This window comes from Pelobates fuscus, chromosome 1 (assembly GCF_036172605.1).
Source record: "Pelobates fuscus isolate aPelFus1 chromosome 1, aPelFus1.pri, whole genome shotgun sequence".
Taxonomy (NCBI): Eukaryota; Metazoa; Chordata; class Amphibia; order Anura; family Pelobatidae; genus Pelobates; species Pelobates fuscus.
Window position 1 is genome coordinate 96,058,234 of NC_086317.1, and position 18,823 is coordinate 96,077,056.

The following is an 18,823-nucleotide window of genomic DNA, read 5'->3' on the forward strand; positions in this document are numbered from 1 at the left end:
ACCTCCCCATGGGAAAGCATTATTCAATATGCATGCATAGCTTGAGGACGTCCAGCGTCATTTAAAACACTTTTCATGTTCTAAGAATCTGATAGGCAGCCACTTGAGGAGGACTTAACCCTGCAAGGTAATTATTGCAGTTTATAAAAACTGCAATAATTACTCTTGCAGGTTTAAGGTGATGGGCGTTGGCACCCAGACCACTCCACTGGTCAAAAGTGGTCTGGGTGCCTGGAGTGTCCCTTTAAGCTTCCTCTTTTGTAACTTTTCAACAAAAAATTGCTCATACATAAAACAAATTAGCCCTAGTGATACCTTTTCATTGCAGTGGAATTTCAGTGAATTTCAAACAGTTCAAATTTGTTTTTTCATAAATTAAAACTTCATCAGACTTCATAAAACTGGCAACTAGTGGATGCTTTGTATTTCATAATTCTGTTAATACTATAAAACTGTATCGTAAGATTATGCAATATCCCGTTATTCCAAATGTTGCCTCTGTTTCCAACTTATATTATCCATAATTTGCAACATACAACATATAAAATAGGCGTGTGTGTGTGTCCCCGTTTGGCATAGAAAAACATAAAACCCTGTTTTACTCCTCATAGAGGAGCATTGGGGCCCTCATGCACATGTGCAACAACTGCCATGCATGTATTCAAACCATCCCTTGGGGAAGTTTTACTCAGTCAGCACAGTGTAAGCAGCTCTAGTGAAGGAATTAACCCTGCAATGCATTCATTACATTTTCTCAAAAACTACATTGTTTTAACCCCTTAAGGACCAAACTTCTGGAATAAAAGGGAATCATGACATGTCACACATGTCATGTGTCCTTAAGGGGTTAAATTGCAGAGTAAAGGTGACAGGGACACCACATCAGTTGAATATAGTGTTCCTTTAATACTTACAAAAGTTATAAAGCTTTCTATTTTGTTTTTGAACACACTATACTGTGCAAGTGAACAGCAGCTGTTTAGTAACACACAGTTACACGTGAAAACGGTTAAGACAGTTCTTTCTGGGTTTAGCCCCTCTGCCTTTGTCCTTTTTATCAGCTTTATTACTGTAAGTATGCACAAGAAAGTTTTTTTTTGAGGAAATGACTTCTCAATCTCTTTGAATACCAACTAATAAACCTCACTGGAGATCTTTTGCTTTTCTTTTCTCAATTATCTTGTGATCTGAGCAATAGCTATCTGGTATACATTTCGGAACTGGCATCCCATTGCATTCTCCTCACACTCACCTATGGAAACACATGATCTATATTTTCTGCTAATGTTCTCCACACAGGAAGTGACTCTAGTTACGTAGGCAACCTTCGGCAGTCCAGATCTTTTGGACTACACCTCCCATGATGCTTTTCCAGCATTATGGCTGCAAGAGCATTACATGGGGTGTGGTCCACAAAGGTTGCCTACCCCTGCTCTAGAACATGAAGAACATGAAGTGTGCGAGTTTTGTGCCTTTTTTTGCCTTTTTATGGAGTTTATCAAACCTGTCATTTTTCACTCTATTATTTTTGAATCTATACCATTTTTGGGCAACACAACAAACTTATCAATGTTTTTGTCACTTTTACCTCCAGAAAAGTGTTCTGTTTCACTTCTATTTTTTCAGCCTGCCTAAATTTGGAGACTTTTTTTCTGAAATGGCTATTTCTGAAAAATAAATGGTAGAATTAAGGCAAAGAAAAAACGAAAGTTTTTACACCATATTAGAGCGATTTCATAAACCTGAACAGATTAGTGAAAAAACATTTCATAAAATTCTTTCCATTTGGGAGAGTTTCGTGTCCTTTGTGGTTCTTTGAGCAGTTAGCACTTTACATAGTACTGAATTTTGATTATTATGGGATGGATTATGGGATGGATATAAATGAGTATAAAGTGCTTAAGTACTCATCCACAATCCAGGATGGCAACATTTGGTATAAATCAGCAAACTGGTATGATTGAGAATTCTACACTTTTGCAGACTGCAGTTAGTAGAGACATAATATACAGAATACTCATACTATGAAATAAAGAAACATATTTTAGGTTCACGAGTCACTGTAAGGCAGTTCCTCCAAGGAGAAAATTGGTTGAAAAAATTAGGGACTTGTGTATCCTAGGACAGGATAATTAATTGATTTGCTCAACTAACGCCTGTACCCGTTCATACCCCAGGGTCCCAGGTTCAATTCTCATCTAAGGCAACTCAGCCTTCTATCCTTTCTAAGGTTGATAACTTGAGCACCATGAGTTGGGTAAAAATATCTAAAATCCAGGGCATATTTCAGAACAAGAGCAAATCAAACTACCCTTCCTTGCAAACACTTTTATTAGCATTACATTTGAAGAACTCGTAGACTGAAAAGGAATCTTTTGTTGGATGATGCAAACGCAGATTATGAAATATTAACACCATTCTTTTGATATATTTTGACCAGAAAAAGTGTGAACGGTACTGGGTAGAGGTGGGATCTGAAATGTTAAAGTTTGGACCATTCTCCATTCAATGTGTAAGTATGTTTACAATTCTTCTGCTTCTTCTTCTACACATGGGTGACATCTCTTTACCTCCGCATAAATATTATAATATTATTATTATTTCTCTGTAGAGTGACGACAAGAAAAAGACAGACTACGTCATCAGGACTCTATTAGTCACATTCCAAAAAGTAGGTTTGTCTGGAATTTTTACTGCTGTACGTACTATGAAATGCAATTTCTGAAATGTAATGAAATGAAGAACAAGTTTTCGGAAAGCACCAATTACTTCCTAATTGGTAGAATCGAGTTACTGATGATCCAGATTCACATACCTTTACAGTCAGTCTTACTGTGTATTGTGCAATTTCCATTGGGATTTTTTTTTGAATACACCATTAAAGGACAGTTTAAGAAGAAAGCATTGCTACATTACTTTTTAAAGGTGTAGCACTGTTTTAAGGCGCACTCTTAGCAACTTGTTGCTTCAGTGTCCTGAAACGGTTCTTTTGTTTGAGGTCAAACCATTTAGGAAGGGTTTGATATAGTAACATAGTTACATAGCTGAAAAGAGACATGCGTCCATCAGGTTCAGCCTTTCTCACATTTGTTTTTGCTGTTAAACCAAAAACGAGGGCACTGCCCACTACTCATAGTTTATCTCTATTGTGGCCGCATTGTTAATGGTTCTGCATTATCAAATTCAATTAACAGTAGTGCTCAGCTAATAGTGCTGGGGATTTGTCATCCTAGCACTCTTACTCAATCAATGGCAGCCAGGTTAGCCCAGAATGAGAGTCCGGGGCTGGTTAATGATATATATATATGTTGTACAGTGCAACATTCCTCGGACCATGCTCAAATGTACTAGGGGAGGGTTGGTTATTGAGATGAAATGTGCCAATGTCACACTTCACGCTACTCTTCTCATTTGGTAAATTTTTGGAAGAGCCACACACTCTCTGTGCTCTTCGTTGTCTGTAACATAAACGTTTTCTTTGTTTTTCACTTATATCCAGGAAATAAGAATAGTTTACCAGTTTCATTATAAGAATTGGCCCGATCATGATGTACCCTCTTCTGTTGAACACATTCTGGATTTGATGACTGAAATACGACTCATTCAGCAAGATGACAGTCCCCCAATATGTATCCACTGCAGGTAACAAACCATCATTAGAATGATACAGTCATGCTAGGTGATACTTACATTGTGTATTTTCACTTCATCAGGAAATATATATATATATATATATATATATATATATATACATATATATATATATATATATATATATATATATATATATATAGGGAGAGAGAGAATCAGGAGACAATAATATAATTATAGAGGCAGTTCTCCACCTTAAAGTCTTACATGGGGTAAGTGTACAAAGGTACTCCAAAAAGAAATAAGGAAACTAACTGAAGCGTAGTGTCATTTATGTCTCAGTATATATAATGACACACATGGGCTTAATTTAGAAGACAGTTTTCTTTCCCATACTTGTCATGGACAGGCCAGTGATAGAGTGAGTGTAAAAGTGTAAATGTGTGCTGGATCTGTGTTGCTTGTAACTTTCCCAATGGAATATCTAATGAATTGCCTTAAACCCAAATCTCCAACCCTCTTTATTAAATTATATATTACAATTGTTTATAACTTAATAAAGTAATTTATAGCGATTATGAAATAAGAATTTAAATTAGAGCACAATGCCAGAACTTTCTCAAGATACTAAAGAAATATATCAAAACCAAATAGAAGGGGCGGGGCCTGACGTGCTCCATGAGAGCTCTCAAGCCAGCGAGCGCAAAAACGATTCCCCTGGTTAATCTAACCAACCCAGCAGCACAAGGTGCCCAAAAGCTGAAACAGGACCACATAAGGAACAGAATGATATCTGTCCCGCATCGACAAATGGACGGAGCACCTAAACCGGCCATGCGGCCTACACTAGAGCGGAGTCTGAGGCCTGGGGGAAGCGGACGATCTCCCGGCACGGGATCTGCTCACAAGTTTCACACGGATGCTACCCTGCTACCCCCCACCTCTGGACCGGCGGGGGATATCCCGGTCCTCGCTGGGGACGACTACCCCCACACAGCGGCTCAAACAAATGACCAAGCCCACAAACATACAAGCCTCTAGGGGCCCACGCAAGGTGGCGACACAAAACACCCCCGCCAAACCGCCCAGGCACACCCAAGCATTCTTTGACCAGCTTCGTACCAGCCTCTGGACATCGCTCCACACCAGGGGTCGACACTTCAAGCTGGTGATGCGTTTGTAAACCGAGCTACCATTGTAATCATGTAATTATGGGGCATAACACACATTCGTCAATTTGTTTGGATACAAACTATTCAATTTTCTGTACTTGATAATCCAGTCCTGGCATCACTGTGCCATAACGCATAATACATAAATACAAAATAGGCATCGTGACGCAAAATGGAATCTCTAGACATATGCTAGATTAATAATAGGTAACAATGCGTGTCTAACTTCCTTAATTCCAACTCTCTCCTTGACCCTCTTCAGTCTGGCTTCCGCCCTCTCCACTCTACTGAGACCGCTCTTATCAAAGTGACTAATGACCTAATCTCCGCTAAATCCAAAGGTCACTACTCCGTATTAATTCTCCTTGACCTCTCTGCTGCCTTTGACACAGTTGATCATGCTCTCCTCCTTCAAACTCTTCAATCACTCGGTCTCTGTGACTCTGTCCTCTCTTGGTTTTCCTCCTATCTCTCCCAACGCTCATTTAGTGTCTCCTTTTCCAAGGATACCTCCTCCCCTCGCCCTGTCTTGGTTGGAGTTCCCCAAGGCTCTGTCCTTGGTCCCCTTCTATTTTCTCTTTATACTGCCTCTCTTGGAAAACTTATTGCCTCTTTTGGATTCAACTACCACCTGTACGCTGATGACACTCAGATATACCTCTCCTCACCGGACCTCTCCCCGGCCGTCCTGCAACGTGTCACTGCTTGCCTCTCTTCCATCTCTGATTGGATGTCGTCACGCTTTCTCAAACTTAACCTCTCTAAAACTGAACTCCTTGTCTTTCCTCCTCCTAATACTGATCCTCCTCTCTCACTCTCCCTTCAAGTCAGTGATATCCTCATAAGTCCATCCCTACAAGCGCGCTGTCTTGGCGTCATACTTGACTCTGGTCTCACCTTTGAGTCTCACATCCAGTTTGTTGCCAAGTCCTGTAGGTTCCAACTCAAAAACATAGCCCGCATCCGCCCCTTTCTTACGCAAGATGCTACCAAGGAGCTTGTCCATGCTCTAGTAATTTCCCGCATGGATTACTGTAACCCTCTCCTGATTGGTCTCCCCAAAAGCCGTACTGCCCCGCTACAGTCTGTAATGAATGCTGCAGCTAGACTGATTTTCCTATCCAGTCGGTCCTCTCACACCTCGCCCCTCTGCCAGTCCTTACATTGGCTCCCTGTATCCTATAGGAGTCAATTCAAAGTGCTAACCCATACATTTAAAGCACTGAACAATTCCAGCCCCTCTTGTATCTCTTCACTGATCCAGAGGTATGCCCCTCCTCGTACCCTCCGCTCTGCCCGCGACCACCTCCTGACTGCTGCTCGCACCCGTACGGCCAACTCACGCTTGCAGGACCACGGGCGGCTCCTCTCCTATGGAATAACTTGCCTACTGCCATCAGACTCTCCCCTAGTCTTCAATCATTTAAGAAGGGCCTTAAAACCCATCTCTTCAGGAAAGCGTATGGCCTCCCAGAGTAATCTCTCCCTTACATACCTGTCTCTTGCTCTCCTATGGGATAGTGCTTTGCTCTCTCCTCCAGCTCTGCTTCACTCCTACTTGATATTTCCTATCCTAATGTTTCTAATACCCCACCTCCTATAGACTGTAAGCTCATTTGAGCAGGGTCCTCTTCAACCTATTATTCCTGTAAGTTTTCTTGTAATTGTCTTATTTATTGTTACATCCCCCCTCTCAAAATATTGTAAAGCGCTACAAAATCTGTTGGCGCTATATAAATGGCAATAATAATAATAATAATAATAATAATAATAATAATAATAATAATGCATTAAATATAAATAAAGTGCTAGCACAAGGGGTTTAGATGAAAGGGATCTGTCAAAATGAATTCACATGGTATAGTAAATGGGATCTGTCAAAACAATTGACCCTCAAGATCATCATACACTGGGAGAGAAAATCTAAGACACTCACTTTACTCTGAGTTCCATTTCTGAGATCTGCTATTATGGTTAGCAAGAAGGGGTTTAGGGATGTAATATAGATGTTGGTTATATGCCTTGTCTGTAGAATATATATTCAATCAATAGATGCATTCATGTATATAACTGGATAGTTATAGCATAGTAACCATAGCTAGGATAAGCTCTACAGGCACATGATTATTAACCTTTCCAAACCATGACTCTTTATTTCAGTGCTGGGTGTGGAAGGACCGGAGTTCTTTGTGCAATAGATTATATCTGGAGACTTCTAAAAGATAAGGTACGACTTCCAGTTTGTGATCTGTAGTAGTGATCGGTTTGCACTACTAAGTCTGTTAGAGGTAGAACAAAATCAGAAGTCATATTAAGAGATCATCTGTTCAACAAGTGCTCTAACCTGACTGTGTTTTTCTTGATTATGGGCAGAAAACTCCTGCACAACGATACAAAGCAACTATTTATATATATTCCTGTGCTTTCAAATGTAGAATTCCTTAAAAAGGATATCAAACTACTGTATAGTGTCTGGGGCAGGGATGTATTTACCACAAGGCAAACAAGGCATTTGCCTAGGGCGGCACTTTCGGGGGGGGGGGGGGAGCGCCAAAAAAGGCCACCCCAAGCTCCCAGACAAATGCATTGTTTGCCTCTGTTCTGGGGCTGTCCACCTTACTGTGAGTGAGTGTAGCTGTCAGTGTGTGTCTGTGACTGAGTGAAAGTATGTGTCTTTCATTGAGAATGGATGTGACTGTGAGTGTGTGTCAGTGTGTGTATGTAATTTTATGTGTACCTGAGAGTGAGTGTCAGTCAGTCAACTTGTGTGTTGGTTAAACTGTGTGTGCCAATGACTATGTATCTGTCAGTGAGTGTATATCAGTGCATGTATCAATGAGGGCATGTGTCTGTCAGTCAAAAAAGTGGCCTTGACACGAATTGGGGAGGGGAGCAAATTTGATTTTGGGGTGCCCGAATTTAGTCGTGCCTAGGGCAGCGCAAATCCAAAATACACCACTGGTCTGGGGACATAGTATTCTACTATAATAACAAAAATAATCCAAGAAAAAAAACTATATTGCTATTCTTTTGCATAGATTATGAACGTAGAATGTTTTCTTTTTTTAAGGGCATATATCTATATTTCTTGTTTCTCATTCATGGCACAACTTAATTTTCCCTCTCTTTACTGGAAAGTTACGTCCACCTCTGGCTATCATTTAGTTCTTACTGTGCCCCATTTTAATCTATTGTTTGTTTGTTTTTTAGCATAGATACAAACATGTAATTCCTCAATTGATCCCCTCCAGTGTGCCATGTGATAATTATTGATGTAAAGGATGGTTGACCTTTCTGTATAGGAAAGGTCATATTTATCAATCTTGGCCAGTTAAATACATTAGGAATGCATGCTGTGATTGCTCTTACATCCACTTACTAGGTTGAATTCAATATGCATTTATATGATATATTACAATGATAAGGATCTTTGGTTATTTCATCTATAGATAAATAAAATAAAAGAGTTGTGGAAAGGTATTCCATTGATCTACATTAGTATGATGTTCTGGCTTTGATAAATCTGCTCAGTAATTCTGTATCCTAATATTGTGCTAATGTTTCTTTTGTAATTAGATTATACCAATGAACTTTAGTATATATGGCATCATACATGAAATGAGAACTCAGAGATCTTCATTGGTCCAGACTAAGGTATGTTTGGCATTAGTGTAGATTTTGGCATTTCTGACATTTTCTTTTTTTCTTTTTAGAATTCTTTATTTTTGTTGTGTATGAGATTACATTCCAACTTTTATTACCACAGAGCAAGAAGTAAAACTCATATAAGGCATATAATGAAACGATTGTATGGCATTCTTATATACTGCACCATTTGTTAATAGTAGTAACAGGCTAGGTTTACACATCTGTGTTGGTCTGTGTTGGTTTCCGTAGTATTGGATGAGCAATCAGAAATAGACATGTAAAGACAATTAGATCTAGAAAATGGTGGTACACCCAGAAAGCCTCAGCAGTAGGCATTAGGGAAAGAGTAATCATGACAGGTAATGCAACAGGTTATAGGAGGTGTATCAAAAGAAATATTAGAAACTGTTAACTGAAAGCCTATTCCTGCCAACTTCTGATATCAGCACAGTTGCTTGCATTCTGAGAGGTTGTCATGCCATTACCACCGATATACTGCTGCCCATTTTCAATGATGCACTCATCAACATTCCAACATGTCCACTGAGTGTGGTTATGTCCTCCTGATACCCATGCAATGCATCAAACATGGAAGCTCATTGAGTCCTCCTGACTAGGATTGTTACACTGAACCCAGTAATTATTTTTGGAACACTTTTTTAGAACATTTTCTCTCAGTCTCCTTATTCTATACAGATGTTTTCTAATACTGCAAACAAATGAGTGACTGTTGTCATTGTGCATTAACCTGACAGTATTGGCATTTTTTTTTACATAAAACAAAAAGTAGTAACAGGGTACTAAAGAAAAAATTGTAGGAACTCAAAGGGAATTTCAAATTTAAGACCAAAACACTCTCAGTCATCTATCCTTCCAGCTTAGCTACCATTCTCTTTGAATTCTCAAAATTCTCACTTTAGTGAATTACCCTGAATATTTTGTAAATTTATATAGGATAGAAAAATAATATAATAATATATAATAATAACAAAATTTAATAGCATCAAATCATATGGGAATCTACTCCACAGTTATTCCATTTAACTTGGTAACAGTTGCACAGTAGACACATGCAGGAGAATAGCTATTTATTATTATTATTATTATTATTATTATTATTTTATTGATACTATAATTATTATTACACCACTGAAGTTTTTTAGTCACTTTGATAAATTCTTCATGGTCAATGTGTTACTACAAAGAAAAAAAAGTGTTTTCATTTAAAGAGGAAATATCATATTTTAGTTGTGACAGTTCCGTTTTTTGATTCCTGTAAGCACTGTTGCAGTGTTTGCTGTGGTGAAATATTCACAGATGATAAAGTAAAAACCTGTTTCCCTAAATAGTAGTGGTGCCACCAAGACAACTGGGCCTTATGGGCTCTTGACACCACAACAGAAGAAAATGCTAAGCAAAAAGTAGTAACCTTTAAGATATTTAGTTAACATGCACAATAGACAGCTCCTTTATAAGTATAAAGCCTCTACATGTGAATTAAATACTTTGGGTTTTCGACAATATATTGCTTTTCATTTTGCATAGGAACAATATGAGCTTGTCTACAATGCAGTGATCCAACTATTCAAGAAAGAACTTGAGAGGCTAGATGATGCACACATCTATGCACAGCAAGAAGTGAGTATCAATGTTACCAAGTGGCCTATGAACAATGCTTGTTGTAGTGGCTTAACAAATGACAAAGTTTAGTTTGTAATAGCTAATGTGGTAAAGACATGTACAATTCAACTGAAGGGGACACTTTTTCCAACTCAGCTACTGTTTTGTAAATATTGTTGGTTCGGCATTAACCCCTTAAGGACACATGACATGTGTGACATGTCATGATTCCCTTTTATTACAGAAGTTTGGTCCTTAAGGGGTTAAAAGGACACTGAAGGCACTGTATCTGCTTCATTTCATTAAACTGATTATAGTGTCCGGAGTTTCCAAGTTCCATAATTTCATTCAGCATTTAACAGTTTTTCATATTTTTATGTTTTAATGCTAAATTAGAGTCCTCAGCAGCCCCTCCCCTCTGTGCTGCTATGGCGAATGAGGAAGTATTAGCATGAGCAGCAATGGGCAACTATAATTGGCTGCTGTCTGGTTTAAGCCTATCAGAGCTCCAACTGACGGTATGAAGGGTATGACTACAAGGAAAGCATGTAAATACATTTTACCATCTAAATTCACCAAATCAAATTGCTCCAAGATAAAGGTCCATACCAATGCCCTTATCAACTGCAGCACTACTAATGTCATCTACTTGATAACATGCTATTGTGGGTTGCAGCACATCGGAAAGACCTTTCAGCAATTCAGGCGTAGAATTTTGCAACACATTGGTTCAATTAAAAATACCATCACTCCTACTCCGATTGCTAGACACATTCAGAACTTCCACAGTGGCATGGTAGATTGCTTGAAATTTCAAGCAATTAAAAAAAATTCTTCCTAACCCAAGAAAGGGAAATACAAATAGACTCTTATTACAAAACGAGTCACAATGGATCTATAAATTTAAGACACTGACACCTTGTGGTCTGAATGAAGAATATAATTACACCCCCTTCATTCATAAATAATGTCAGAATATTATCTGATGGCACTAATCTTTATCGTGATTTTGTTTAATCATTTATAGATTTCTAGACCGTGTATGATTTTATTACAATTACTTGAGATTCTACATTATCTCTTAACCTAAAAAAAATTTTCAGACCCCTTATTTCTTTATGGACCTGTATATCTGGGTGTATCTGTTTTTTTGTGATATCATTTGAACAGTGCACTAGTTCCACTCGTGTGGTACTTTGGGATGTGCAGCACCCTCCATACACAAAAAATAACTATTTATGCTATAAGTTTTACAATTACCTACTTATAGCTATGGGCACGCTATACCAGCAGCCACTCACATGAGCTATCAAGCGTGCAAGATCTATCTCTTTGTATTTATCTGTAGGTTTACGTAGGTTATAATATACTCATGTTTACATTATACACTATTCAGTATTCATGTATCAACTATAAATAATTTTGAATTATTACTTGATATTTCGAATCGAGATCTTGTTAATGATTGTCTGCTTTTTCATTTCTCATTATTCTTTATTCATTTTACACCATTTTGATCAACTTTGTATAGCATTTAATCTTGTAATTATTCATCTATGATATCTGTGTCCAACTATGGGTCTGAAGAAGTTAACCGGCACATACATTGTGTAGCTCCTCCCATTAACCAATCAGGTCGTTTGGCGCCTTATTTAAACTGAACATACGAGGGCATCATTCACCCCTTGAAAAGCCGCTCATGGGCGAAACGCGCGTCGGGGCTTTTTCTTTCTGTAGCTTGTTATACTAGTAGCGCTAGATTACTTTACTTAACTGATTGTAGTGAGCATTTTATGTGTTTTCAGGATTTGGTTATATTCCTCTAGTCTCAGGCGTCTCGAGGTTGGACACTCTGCTATTGTAGCGACAGATTAGTTCACTCTGATAGTTAGACGTCGGATACTAGAAGCTCAGTATTGCTTAGACTTATCCGTTTCGGATGCTCTAGTTTAGCTACTTGTTATTTACTTAGTTTGGGGTAATTATCTCTAGCCTACTTACGGTTAGGAATTATAGTAAGATATTCTTTTCACTAAAACCGTACTCTTTCTAGTATTAGCTACATTATTACTAGCTAGTTCAGGTCAGATCAGCAATATATTTAGACAGGACTATCTCTTCCTTTTTTGCTGGTCCGATATCTATAATAACCTGGGCTATATTTTTTACTTTTATTTGGTCCACATTAGGTTTTTTCCAGACAAATGATTGAGGTGTGTTTATCAACTATACAGCTATTCCCACGGCAGCTTGTCTGCACAGAGTATAGTCAGACCCAGCATTTGCCTTGGAACTAGTATTGCCTCTACATTATATTCGATTTAAACTACACTGTAGTACGGATACTGTTTCTCCTTTCCTTCTGACACACTGTTTGGATGATCTTATGTTATAATTACATTGCAATTCTGTATCATCTTGCAGTCTAACAGTATAGTGCTTTTCTGCACCTAGGATTTAAGAGATACTCATTCTGATTTAAAGGACCACTCTAGGCACCCAGACCACTTCAGCTTAATGAAGTGGTCTGGGTGCCAGGTCCAGCTAGGGTTAACCCAATTTTTTATAAACATAGCAGTTTCAGAGAAACTGCTATGTTTATAAATTGGTTAAAGGACCACTCTAGGCACCCAGACGACTTCAGCTTAATGAAGTGGTCTGGGTGCCAGGTACCTCTAGGATTAACCCTTTTTTTTTATAAACATAGCAGTTTCAGAGAAACTGCTATGTTTATAATAAGGGTTAATCCAGCCTCCAAATCCTCTAGTGGCTGTCTCATTGAAAGCCGCTAGAGGCGCTTGCGTGATTCTCACTGTGAAAATCACAGTGAGAGCACGCAAGCGTCCATAGGAAAGCATTGTAAATGCTTTCCTATGCGACCGGCTGAATGCGAGCGCGGCTCCAGCCGCGCATGCGCATTCAGCCGATGACGTCGCGATCAAGATGAAAGCTCCCCGCCCGGCGCTGGAAAAAGAGGTAAGTTTAACCCCTTCCTCTCTCCAGAGCCCGGCGGGAGGGGGACCCTGAGGGTGGGGGCACCCTCAGGGTACTCTAGTGCCAGGAAAACGAGTATGTTTTCCTGGCACTAGAGTGGTCCTTTAAGCCTTCCCCCTAATCCTCTAGTGGCTGTCTCATTGACAGCCGCTAGAGGCGCTTGCGTGATTCTCACTGTGAAAATCACAGTGAGAGCACGCAAGCGTCCATAGGAAAGCATTGTAAATGCTTTCCTATGTGACTGGCTGAATGCGCGCGCAGCTCTTGCCGCGCGTGCGCATTCAGCCGACGGGGCGGAGAGGAGGCAGAGAGGAGGAGGAGAGCTCCCCGACCAGCGCTGGAAAAAGGTACGTTTTACCCCTTTTCCCCTTTCCAGAGCCGGGCGGGAGGGGGACCCTGAGGGTGGGGGCACCCTCAGGGCACTCTAGTGCCAGGAAAACGAGTATGTTTTCCTGGCACTAGAGTGGTCCTTTAACAGTATAGTAGGGACAATATTTAGTGTTATTTATTTTATTAATTCTTTTTGTACCCTCTTTGTTCCCACCTTTTCCTCACTGATTTATTTTATATGGTGTTTGTTTAGAGCTAGGTATTTTTCCAGCTCTTCTTATATTTAGTACTCATTAAAAGTAAATTTTTAATCATACACCTTGGTCACTGGACAGTCCAGTTTTTTTTGTTCTCCACTGTTGAGAAAGCGCTGCATTAGGCATCAACGCATTCAGTGTATATAACCCTTCTGCGGTTATTTCCTTATACGTTTTATTTTCATTATGTTATAATAAGAATAAAAACAAACATGTATTTAATACATATCAGGCTGTGTGTGTTTCTGTCTTGAAGAGGAGGAAAATAAGCCACTTAGGGGCTATTGATGCTGTAGGGAATCTGGAATTCAAGTCATGGAGTTGAACCATGTGACCAGATCCCGATAGCTTAATTCATGACATTTCTCAGTGATACTGATCCACCACTTGTCCACAATCTCCTTGAGGAGATTTTTTGGGGGATGGGAGGTGTCAGAGAATTGGAGATTATGCTATCATCTTAATTTTAGTAATGACAGGAGGCGAGTATTTTGCATGAACTTTCTTTACTTAAAACTCCAGCAGCAAAGACAGATCAATGAAAAAACTATAGCCGATCAAGAACAGTCAGACATCCCATATATAAGTAAGAACAGCCCCCCAATTCTCCCTCTTTCTTTGATGTGAGCATAGACAATCCATTTAACATGAACAGGAAACGTAGAACTTGAATTTCCTGATAACTTCAAATAACCATGTATCGATAAGGTAGGAACATCCCAACTGTGTTTGGTGGTGGTATTCAAGCTGAAATAAACAAGAAACAAGTAAAAGGTACTTGTAATGACCGTAATTCCATGTCTTAACACTTTAATTTATTGAATTGAATAAATACCCGTCATGTTCTACCTAGGCAAACAGATATGGAAACTAGAAAAAAAACGAATGGAAAACAAAATATGAGAAATAGAGGGAAACAAAAGAGAGATACAAAAAGTGAGGGAGGGAAAAGTAAAGGTGGGAAAATACTCGCCTCCTGTCTGGTGCAGTACCGGTCCTTAGAATGGCCGGGCTAAGCACACTAAGAATAGTCAGGAGAGAAGCCGAGTAATGGGAGCCAGAAAACAGGAGAACGAGAAACAAGCCGAGGTCAAAGGAATGGAGAAAGCAGGAGAATTGGAATAACAAGCCAAATATACGGTAACCAGAGAGACACACGAGCAAAAAGCAATACAGGTATTAAAGACTACAACAGGGCACTGAGGGACAGGAAAGGTAAGTATTTAAATCCTGTGCTTAATTCTGATTGGATAACTTCCAATCAGAATTAACAGTCACATGTGGGGGATATCTATACCTCCCACTGTGATTACTGTGCTGTAGCTTTAACGCCGGGTCACGTGATTGACCCCAGCGTTCAGATAATTGTGCCGGCTCCCAGCGTGCAGCGTTATACATGCTGCCGCTGGGAGGGGGGGAGGACGACGCGAGCGGCGTGTCAAGAAGAGAGGACGCCGCTCGCTGACAGGTGAGGGGAGAGGGGACCGCAGGCGGCGATGGACTGAGGGTGAGTGCTGCGAGAGGATTGCAGCCTCCCCTCACAGCCGCCCGCGGGACCCTGACACTGTCATTACTAAAATTAAGATTATAAGTACACTACGTTAATCTACAATATTACCACATGACAGGAGGCTTCAAATTTTGCATTTTTAATTCAATTAAAGAAAAGGAAGTATGAGAGGAAGGTCTAAAATAAAATACCCGAAAAGTGTCCTCCTGTGACCAATCTGCCGATCACATGATATCCGATAGTGATGCACCCGTAGAAAAAGCATGCGTTGCAGCTGCGCCCCGTACGGATTGAGCGTCGAAACAGGAGTCGATACCCACCAAAGTAAGAATCCACCCTACTCATTGAGCGAGGGTAGTAGTGGCAACTGGTTTGTGAGGTCTTGCATAGGACACCAATAATTGACCCTTCTGGGCCCCTCGTAAAGCAGTCGTGGTCTCAACATAACTTAGTAACGTCTTAACCACACAAAGTTTAGGTTCTGTAGGAAAATAACGGTAAAAAAACATTGTAGAATTGGCTTTAGTCCTTCTCAATATCGTGATGGATCACTCTCGTCAGCATGGAGAAAGAGAGGAAAGCATAAGCTCCGTGGTTCGGCCAGTCCTGGAGGAACACGTTTATTGCTTCACATTCCGGATCCGGTAGCCAGCTGAAGAACCTGGGAAGTTGACGGTTGGTCCGTGATGCGAAGAGCGGTACTTAGACCGCTATGGAGCTAATTTTGGTATGAGGACTTCGTGGATTCCCGGTCACCTCAGCGGGACTTACTATGGAACTGTTTTCGGTATGAGGTGACCGTGCGGTTCCCGGGACAACTTGGTTTGTGGTTTTGAAATCCGCCAGGAAAATGCTTTTTGGAGGGAAGGTGCCTGAGACTAAGGGGAACAAACTCTACCTAAGAGCCAGACGGAGCACCCCATATTGCGGCTGCTGGAGCTCCCGAAAGTTGACAGGCAAAAGCACCAAAAGTCTGGAACTATTATGGGCATTGGACCACGTGTGAACTCTAACACGGTGGCGTATCCCCTACACTGCATGGATCTCAGCACTATTTGCAGAACTTGAACGCTCAGATCAGGGTTATTTAAAGATGTATTATTTGTGGGTTCATTTGGTGTTTTTATGATGTTTTGGGGTATTTTTATGTTTTATGTTTTTGTGTTTGCCTCTCTGTTCCTGGGAGATAATTAGCTTATTGTTATTTAATGCAATTATCTCCCAGAATTCCTGGGAGGGACTTGTGCTGAATACAATGAAGACCCCATGCTGGGCTCTGTGCATAAAAGACCAAGTTTGGCTCATTAAAATAAGTTGTACTCCCAGAACTATGTGTCGTCTAGTTACTGGGAGGGGAAGGGTTATAATCACTGCTCAGCACCTTGTTCCAGCTCATGGAGGATTCAGCAGGAAAAGTCCTTGTAAGGACTACAGCTCCCAGGACTGTGTGTCGTCCAGTCCCTAGGAGGGAATAGAGCTCATCCCCTGTCAAGCCACAGAGACTGAGGCTGAAGTGCTGAGGTTTTCCCTTGTTCCAGCTAGGAAGCGGTCCATGGCAGAGGTACCCAGCCGGGGTTCAGGGAGCTCCGCTACATAAGTCTACTATTAAAATCGGACATTTTACTCTTGAATATGTTCTCAAAGACACTCTCAGAGCTGAAGTGACAACTTGCTATACAGATCTTTCTGTCTGCAAAAAGAACCCAACACATTGTTAAAGCACAGACACAACATGAACCCCCTATGGCACAAATCCAAAACAGCTTACACAGTAACAGAAAGTATAAAGAAAGTCTTAAATGATTATGGGGAATAGTAAAAATTATTACTAGAGGTGAACAGACTGGGATTGAACTTAGACACTTGCATCCATTGACAGGAAAACTTTCTTTTTTCTTGCTATATAGATTTTTTATCTTTTTCAACACACCAAAGTTGATCTTTCTTTCTCATCAACTGTGACTCCATTGTTGTCTCTTATTTGTAACATTCAGCTAACAACTGTCACAATAAATTGTGTAAGGTTATGATGTCATATCCTGATGTCAAACAACTCGAGAAAAATCATATTGTGTGCTTGCTCTCTTCCATCTAACTCTGTAATATCTATCTATCTAGATTACGATAACATAGGGCTTGACAGATGGTTTTGTGGTTTTAAAAGCAATGCTCTCTGTTCAGGAAATCACACAGTTGCTCAAATAACAATATAAATACATTTGTTTACCAAAAAAATAAATATAAAATAACCATTTTGTTTCTTTTTTAGGTACAGAGAGCTCATCTTCCAAATTCATCGCAGACTGTTCCCTCAAATAATAGAACGAACCCTTCGTACATGTAAGTGCCAATATCGCTATCGTACTTAAAGGTGTACGCCTTGGGCATATAGTAACCACCATTTTAAGTCGAGCGACCAAGGCACGGTACTAGATTGCCTTTTTACATGTTTTCATAATTTACTCTACTGTCTTATTTTAGGTAAAATAACAGCTATTATTTATATCTTGTAATACATTTTTTATTGTACTAACAGAATTTTGTAACAACAAGCTTGCTCTTGTCTTATTTTATGTTAGATATATTACATATGACTATTTTTGAATGTAAGAAACACCAGTTTAAAAAAATCTCAGAAGTTACGAGATACATTTGGGGATTTATATTACATTTCTCAGGCCACTGATGTACTACTCTGGAAACTGAGTAACAGTGGTAACCAAGGTAACAGTGTAATCATAAGATATAATCAATACTATATTTGTGCCATTCCTTGCTCTGAAAAATGTGTTATGTTGTGCCAAGTCATTATTGGTTAAACACTATTGCCTTGGTGCAATATAACAATAGGAGCAATAGATGGACTCCTAAAAGTATTTCCCCAAAATGTCAGTGTGGGAGCAAGTTCTCCAATTGTGGTTTTCTCTGACTTCTATGGTAGAATGATCACTCTACGAATATGTGTACGGGAGTGGGAGGTACCATTGTGATTAACAGACTCAATGGGTGAGCAATAATCTTGTAAAAACACTAAACAGGGATCCTTGGAAAACAGAAAAACTGAAGGATTATCATTATAAAAATGAAGGATTATCATATATCATTGTTCTCCCTGCTTCAGGTTTCCCTGTTTCCCAAAGATTCCGGTTTAGTGTTTTTACCTGATTGTTTATTAGGGTTATTCGGATTCCCTTACCTTAGGGAGAACAACTACAGGTGACCTTGGTGCTTTTTCCTGTAAGTCTCTAATTACCTCCCAGGAACAACAACTCAATGTTTTCCTTTTGAGTGGGTACTTCTGAAAGTGTACTATATAACTCTGTTTGTGAGTGATGGGGGTTTAGTGTAAACCCTTTCATACAGATGCATTCCCTTAACTCCAGATTGTGGCAAATGACAAAATTTAGGGGGGGGGGACAGAGTTTGATCCTTTTTCTAGATCACTTAAATTGACCTAAATCTTGCCGTTTGGATATGAATTCAATAAAACTCAGAGTAGTTTGATTCTGAACAGTTTTTTGTGTGCCATTTAACCAATCAGAGAACAATTAAAAGACCACTATAGACACTGAGTTCTTTACTTGTCTAAAGTATGTCCGTTTATAATGTTTGACCTTGTATAAAAGTGCCAATTTCAATAGAAACTGGGGCTTGAAAATGCTGTAGGCAGATCCCAGCATACTGCTTTATTTTGTGTTCAT

General features: G+C 39.7%; 1 protein-coding gene across 1 annotated transcript in view; it reads left to right on the forward strand.

Annotated features, from left to right (window-relative positions):
- LOC134590658 (tyrosine-protein phosphatase non-receptor type 22-like) overlaps positions 1-18,823 on the forward strand; it is a 149,539-nt gene that overhangs the window by 88,664 nt on the left and 42,052 nt on the right. Inside the window, exons 6-12 of the mRNA XM_063444421.1 lie at positions 2,441-2,512; positions 2,612-2,671; positions 3,500-3,642; positions 6,924-6,990; positions 8,340-8,417; positions 9,957-10,049; positions 17,392-17,462. Coding sequence (XP_063300491.1) covers positions 2,441-2,512; positions 2,612-2,671; positions 3,500-3,642; positions 6,924-6,990; positions 8,340-8,417; positions 9,957-10,049; positions 17,392-17,462 — 584 coding nt within the window. The remainder of the gene's footprint in view (positions 1-2,440; positions 2,513-2,611; positions 2,672-3,499; positions 3,643-6,923; positions 6,991-8,339; positions 8,418-9,956; positions 10,050-17,391; positions 17,463-18,823) is intronic.